This window comes from Oryzias melastigma, linkage group LG16 (assembly GCF_002922805.2).
Source record: "Oryzias melastigma strain HK-1 linkage group LG16, ASM292280v2, whole genome shotgun sequence".
NCBI classification, from domain to species: Eukaryota; Metazoa; Chordata; class Actinopteri; order Beloniformes; family Adrianichthyidae; genus Oryzias; species Oryzias melastigma.
In genome coordinates this window covers 21,997,560-22,005,177 of record NC_050527.1, presented here as the reverse complement: position 1 = coordinate 22,005,177, position 7,618 = coordinate 21,997,560, and the positions used below count along the sequence as shown (strand labels likewise).

The 7,618-nt window shown below is 35.5% G+C and overlaps 1 protein-coding gene across 10 annotated transcripts in view; it reads left to right on the top strand.

The window, feature by feature from the left end:
• snap91a (synaptosome associated protein 91a) overlaps nucleotides 1-7,618 on the top strand; it is a 52,507-nt gene that overhangs the window by 17,829 nt on the left and 27,060 nt on the right. For all 10 annotated transcript variants that reach the window (XM_024267659.2, XM_024267657.2, XM_024267655.2 and 7 more), the window contains exons 2-3: nucleotides 2,204-2,346; nucleotides 7,235-7,310. In XM_024267659.2, coding sequence (XP_024123427.1) covers nucleotides 2,204-2,346; nucleotides 7,235-7,310 — 219 coding nt within the window. The remainder of the gene's footprint in view (nucleotides 1-2,203; nucleotides 2,347-7,234; nucleotides 7,311-7,618) is intronic.

Sequence of the window (7,618 nt, the reverse complement as noted above, 5' to 3'; positions counted from 1 at the left end):
AACATACATAAAACAGAACACTAAACTGCTTGTTCTAGCCCAGGGGTCTGCATCCTGTGGCTCTTTTAATCCCTTTATTGTGGCTCTTTAGCTTTAATGAAAAATGCTAACGATTGAATAAATAATAGACTGGCTATTCAAATTTTAGCCTTTATTTTTAGATTTTTAACATGTCAAACAACTAAGCAAAAAAAATGTTTTTAATTTATAGTTAATCAAAAGTTGCTAAAATTTTTAATTTTGGTAAATTTCACTAAAGTGGTTAAAGTTTTAAACAAATGCAGTTTAAAATGATTGAGTTATGTGTTTTGGGCCTCAGAAAATGACAATAAAAATCTCAGATTATTATAAATATTTCAAGGTTTTTTTTTTTCTTTTAATACATAGATTCCACTCAAATTTTGTTTATTTATTTTTTTTGTTTTATTTAGTTTTATTTTTGAGAGTAAAAGGAAAATAGCACACCCGAATCCTAATGATGCAAAAAATCATGCTTGACTATCTGGCATTTTTAATCAGGGTGGGTTTTATTTTGAAAGTAACTAGTGTTTGCTGCTGTCAAAAGTAAAAGAAGTTACAACTGTTTTATACTGTATATATATATATATATGTATATATATATATACACCTATAGACACTGTTTTTTCTAAATGTATTAATAAATATTTAATTGACAAAAAAGCATAATTGTTGTACATTTTTTAATTGATTAGGTGGCTCTTGTTGGGTTCTGGTCTTTAAGAAACTGGACCAAATGGCTCTTTTAGCGTTAAAGGTTGCAGACCTCTGCCCTAGCCCAAGCCACCCCTCCAAAGTCTCCTCCCACGTAAAATGTTGTAGCTCCACCCCTGCTGTGGTCATTTAGTTATGGTGTGATTTAAAAGTTGGTTTGGCTTAATGTTATTCTTTTTTTAATACTTAAATCATAGAACAGTTAAACAGTGCTACACAGTCATGTACTTACAGGCTTGCAGGTTTATGTAGAGTGTGATTTTCACACAGACTCATCCAGTTGTTTTAGGTATTTAGTTTTTAAGAGCTTTTACATTTTTGGGGGTAAAAGTTAATTTTCAAGTGTTAACAATAAAAAGATTGTAAACGTATTTTTTTTTTTTTTCAAATACATTTTCAGAAAGACAACAATTCTTTTGTCTGGTTGATGTAGAAGTCCTGTGTAGTGTTTGTAGATGGGTGAGGTCTGTGCTGAGCATCATGGGATTTGTTTGTCAATATTAGAAAACTTTGTTCTTCTCGTTTTTTTTTTTACCTGTTTGTTTAAAAAATTCTGTGAATGCATTTTAAATTATTTTGATAAATTTAATCTACATTTTTATGAGATGTGTTGTTTTAAATCACTTAAATTTTTGTGAGAATTCTTCACACTTTGAAATATTTTTAATTAGTCATAATTTAAATGAATTTAGCTCCAAACTTCCATATTTGTTTGTAATAAGTGTTGACTGGCAGTTCCAGTTTTAGCAAGTGGCCAAAGACATTTGTCAGATTAGACTTGAAGAATGTGGTAATTTTCTTTTTGTCAGAAAAATGTTACCAAAAAAAACTTGATTGCTCTGTGGGTTCAAATTTTAGATTCCTTTTATTGGATAAATCTTTATCTGATTTTTGTGTGTGAATAGAAAACCTTTCCTCCAGAATCCGATGAAACTCCTTTTGTTCATGAAATCGCCGATCTTTTGAGTGAACATTTGAAAGCACCATTGTGCTCCTTTGCAGAGAATCTGCTGCAGTGATTAACAGCCGGTGCTGCAGGTCTGATTGTCATTGCTATCGTGTCTTCAATTTGGGATTTCTGAATACTTTTATGTCTCTGCAGTGACACTCTGTCGCAGTCCGTTTTTATGTGAAACAAACACCACCAGTGGATTGAAGTGAAACTAAGTTTTATTTCATGTGAGTTAAATGAAGGTAAATAGAAGATTTAAAAGTAAATATTTATGGGAATGTTTTTTGTGACAGATCTGTGCAGAAATAAGAAAAAGTTTTGGTGCACGACAAAGAAAAATGTTGCTGAAAGGGTAATCAAATAAGTGAACATTGATTAAGATATGAAAAGTTCACATTTAACATAAACAGGTGTTTAAAATGGGTTTAATTTTCTCATGTTTGCTTCTATTGTCACCATCTAAACTCACTACATTCTACCAAGCTAAATTCATCACCTCTTCTCGTTTTTGCTTCTCAGTCCTGATCCAGGCCACCCAGGAAACCAATGTGAACATTCCCCAGATGGCCGACACCCTGCTGGAGAGGGTCGGCAACGCCAGCTGGGTGGTGGTCTTCAAAGCCCTGATCACCACACACCACCTCATGGTTCATGGCAATGAGGTGAGCACACGACCTCCAACGATCTGAATTCATCTACTGTTCAGCTGCTGCTTTTTGTAAAGCCTGTGCTTTACAGCAAATATTTTCAACAATTCCTGAAATATTTTCTCTTATGGCAGAATCAACCAATCCAACTGAAATGACACCTAAACTGCTGCTCGCATTTTAGCAAATGCAGCAAAACAATAGCTAAAAATGACATACAAAAACATATGGTTCATTGTGTACAGAGCTGAATGATTCACACAAAGTAGTGAGCATGGAGAAGAATGAGCTGACACTTTTGTTTAAATAAAAAACAAAAAAACAAGGGGGTCAAAAATCAAAATTTCAAAGTGAAAATACTCATCCTCAGGTGCCTTAGATTTAGATGCAGGTTGTGTAGTTGTTTTAGGTGGAGCTAAACCTTTGACATAACGAAGATTGATGCTGTTCTGTACCTGTGCCAGAAGCTTCTGTTTGTGTGGGGTAAATATAGCAGTAAAACTCTTGGCAGAAAATTAGCATTTTGACTTTGATTCTGAAGACAGGCGTGAACATTATGTCCTGAAATGCTGGTGTTTGTACAAACTGCACAATTAGACACTGTTGAAATGGTCTACTGTTATTTGGGAATATCTTATTTATTTTTGGGAATATTTAGGGTAACAAATATCAAACTAATGAAAGTGGAGATTCTTATCATTCATGATTAGTATTCTCAAAATGAGCTTTTATTAAAATTCAGACCAAATAAGAGAAGAACTGATATGAACCAGAAAAGTTGCATTACCTGAGTTAATGCTAGCGTGAATGCTTTTTGCTGAAAGTACTCACTGAAGAGGCTGAAGCTTTTTTCTCAAAATTGTGACACAACTTATTTTATTGCTGGAGGGATTTGCTGAAAATGCAAAAGCTATTTGCGAAATGTTAAATTTGCTAAAAGACTGGAAATTGAGTTAAAGAACTGTGAAAGAGCACTAAAGTTGTCCTAAATTTCTGAAAAGTTTGTAGTAAAATTGCTTTAAAATTCTTACTACATGCTAATTTTATAAAACTATTTTATGTGTAGCTTAAATATTAGCTAAACTCCAAATTAGTCCAAAAAAACCTTAGTGGATGCTAAATTAGCCAAAAAAGCTAGCTCGTTGCTTAAATTCTGGCTAAACCTAATAATAGCCTAAGTAAACCAAATTAGTCAAAAACATTAGCCTGTTGTTAAAATAGATGCTAAACTCTAAATTAGCTTAAAAAAGCCCCAGTAGATAGCAAATTAGCCCAAAACATCTGTGTATTGCTAAAATATTAGGTAAATATATATATATATTTAAATTACTATAAAAGATGAAAACATCTCCCATGAATACATTTAAAGGCTTGTACTTAAAATGTTGAGATTTAAAGACTTTCTCATTCATTTCCTATGGGGCATATTTTTCTCAACATTTCAAAAACTATACAGTTTATGAATACCAAAAAATACAAGCAGTAATGTCCTGAACGAGCTGAATGTTCTGATACCAAGATTACTGAAATCACTGGTAGTGTGAATTGTGTTTTTTTAGTGCCAAAAAACGTATGAAAAGGAGCAGTAGAATCACTTTAGTGTGAACGCTTACAAAACATTCACACAATAACAATATCCCTAACTTGGTGTGAGATGTAGATTTCAGCCTTCATTTGGAGCCTGCAGTAGGGTTCACTTCAAACCATGACAGCAGCTGAAGATCACAAATGCTCTATCCGGATTGAATGTGGCATGCCAATTATTAGAACAGACAGCTACTGAGTGCTGTTGCAGGGCTCATGCTCACAGGTGCTGCACATCAGGCGTCTGTCCACCCGGCAGCATCTGCAGGTTCCAAAAGCTCCAAACAGGAGTAGATAAAAACAACTAAAGATGTTTAATCTGGAACAAGCTGACAGTGTTGGGTAAATTACTTTTAAAGAGTAATTGATTACTTAAGTTACTGGATGAAATTACAATTTAATTAACTCCCTAATTTAAAAAGTAATTCACTTCATGTTACTTTTACATACAAATTCTCAAAGGAATAAGGCTAGCATATACAAGACACAAAATAAAGAAAACACAAAGGCAACCAGGTTTTTTTAGCACCAACCTATGAATTTAATCACATGAACAGAAGAAAATTTACATTATATAGTAGCCTACACAGTGTGTAGTAGTGCTTCCACAAACGATTATTATAATAGTCGACTAATCACTGATTATTTTTTCTGATTAGTCGACTAATCAGGTCATGCGCAAACTGGATGTAAAGCACACATCTTAACTATCATTAGCTTTAAATGAACTAAAAACTAGATATATAGCATTACCTGTGATAATGCTGGTGTGAATGCTGTAAGCTGAATTTGGCTACTGAAGATGCTGAAATTGATTGCTAAAAACGCTGAAGTTGATACTTGAAAATGCTGAAGTTGATAGCCAGCTAAAATATTAGCTAAATATCAAATTAGCCTAAAAAACTGGAAAAAAAGCCTAAGTTAACCAAAACAGCAAGCATGTACCTGAAATATTAGCTAAACTCCAAATTAGCCTAAAAAAGCCTAAATTAGCCAAAACAACTAGCATGCAGCTGAAATATTAGCTAAACCCCAAAATAGCCATAAAAACCTGAATAAATGCCAAAATAGTCCAAGAAGCTATCATGATACCATTATAAATTTCAACTTTACTACACTCTGACTCCATACAATATAAAGTAATGATTATTTGTCTATTAAATTAGTCGACTATTTTAATAGTCTATTAGTCAATGATTAATTGACTAATCGTGGCAGTCCTAGTGTGTACTCTAGACAGGTTGCCCATGACACTACACCAGTGGAAAGAAGTTCATCTCCAGGATATTACTTGCTCATAACAGAAATGTTTCTGCCTTTGTTTTCAATAAATTGGAAATACTGTAATCAGAGTTTCCAGTTTCTGTATGCCCCTATGAATTTGTCCATGTCTAAATTTGGACTCTGTTCATCTTATTTTGACCAATCTGGCATATGCATCTGTAACTTTTTTGTATTCATATTTGTTTTCGTTCACTGTAACTATGATAAAGGCCCAATCCGAATTCTTTCCTTCTCCCTTCCCCTTCATTTGGCCCTCCAAACGGAGAGTTATGAAAAAGTAGTGTCTCATAACTCAGGCGCCACTTTCGTTTAATGATGTCACCAATAATCCAGTCTGCTAGCGTTAGCGCTGAGCTTCCAGCGCTTGAATATACATAACATCGGTTTTATAACTTTAAAAAGATCAAACTACAACAAAAAGTCATTACTTACATTTAAATGTAAACTTCTGTACTTCAGAGCGTACCCACGAGAAGAAAATCGCTTCTCAGCGCGGCGCGGTTTACCCTTGCAACAGAGGACTTTGTATCCCTCTGCTTAGAGGGTCGGATATAAAAAAAAAAAAATCCAGCCACACTTACACTAAAAATGCCCCTTCAAATGGAGGGGTAGGGAGAAGAGAAGAATGCAAACTGGGGTAAAATATTAGAACCAACTGTTTACACAAATGAATTTGTTTTATTATTTATTATAATTTGACTGCACCAGTAGTCCAGTAATTGTAATTTAATTACCTAAATTTGTACTGTAGTTCACGACTTTACTCCTTTACTGACTAAAGTAATTAAATTACAATAATTTGTAACTTTGTAAGACATCACCCCCAACACTGCAACCTGTGTGTGCTTGTGTTGGTAGCACGTGCACTGGAACTGGAACATGTGAACCCAGGTTATATGCATAGGGTTGAAGTCCCCAACCCCTTGGGATGCGGTTGGATGCAGTACTGGACGTGGACTGGTCATCTGGACACGTTCAGAACCGGTATCCAAACCTGGTATCAGGACCCCACCCCAGCACCGGACCTGGTACCAGACCCGAACCAGTACCAGATGTGGTATCGGGGGCGAACTGGTACCTGACGTGAACCAGTACCTGGTTAGGGTACTGGTACTGGGTTTGGATACCGGTGCAACAACAAACACTGGACCGGTATTGGTTTGTGGCCCAGAGGTTGGGGACCCATGATTTAATGGGAACACAGTGCAAGTCAAAAATGGTCGATTTGGGGGCATCCAAATCGACAATGGAGGAGTTCTTAACCAAATGTCAATATATGACTATCTGTGAGTGAGAATACTTTGGATATATATATATTTTTTTACCTCTCTCAGTCAGATGCTCAATATAGTATATCCACGTTCCCACATGTACTGCAAATATATATTACTTGTATCATTACGCAGCTAAGCAGGTGGAACTAATGTGTGTCTGATGTGACTGAATTCTTTGACCCTCTTTAGCAACCGCACAAGACCAGGAGTTTTAGCAGCTGGAATTTAATTACAAGGATCTTAAGAATTCATCAGGTGTGCAAAATCAAAGTTCCTTCTATATTTAGATGAATTCCTGACCCAAGAGACACCCGAACACCTGAAGAGAGGGAATGGATGTGGAAAGAAGAAGACAACACGGTCTCATAGAAAACTCAACAAAGAGAAAGAAGGGATTCTTAAAACGAGCAAACATATGATCTAGATGAATATTCTGTAATAATAGAATAATCTTCATCTGGTTATGGTGGAGTGGATTTATGATGTCAGTCTCCCCTCAAAAAGAGTTTTTAAATAATTGCATTAACCTTTTTAAAGTCAGGGAGACAGGGTGAGTTTGTCTATGCTGCCATAGTTCTCAATACTAAAACAAGCTTCGAATGTTGATTGATTACTCTAAATTGTCCCTTGGTGTGAGCATGAGGCCCTGCAACAGGTTGGTAACCTGTTCACCCAACGGTAGCCAGATTAGGCTCTGGCACTCCCAGGTTAAGAAAATGGGTGGATGGAGTGAAAATGTAACTATTTGTTTTTCTCTGCAGAGATTCCTGCAGTTCCTGGCATCCCGGAACACCTTGTTCAACCTCAGCAACTTCCTGGACAAAACTGGCTCCCATGGTGCATTGAGACTTTTTTATGCTTCAAATTTACAACGTTGCTGTGTACTTTAGCAGAGATTGTACTAACTTTAATTTGGTAAATTAATCACCTTTTCTCCAGCATTCCTTATCCTCTGTTCATCCCAACTTCATGGAAAATGCAATAACTCCTATGAACATTAGCTAAGTCAGGAATCGTGTCTTTGTTAAGGCTACTGAACTTACAGCTGCTCCAGTCCAGTTACACCAAAATAGATTCTCAAAAGCTATCAAAGACTTTTATTGTGAAACTTAATTTTGTTGTCGAAGTCGTCTCAGTGAGAACTT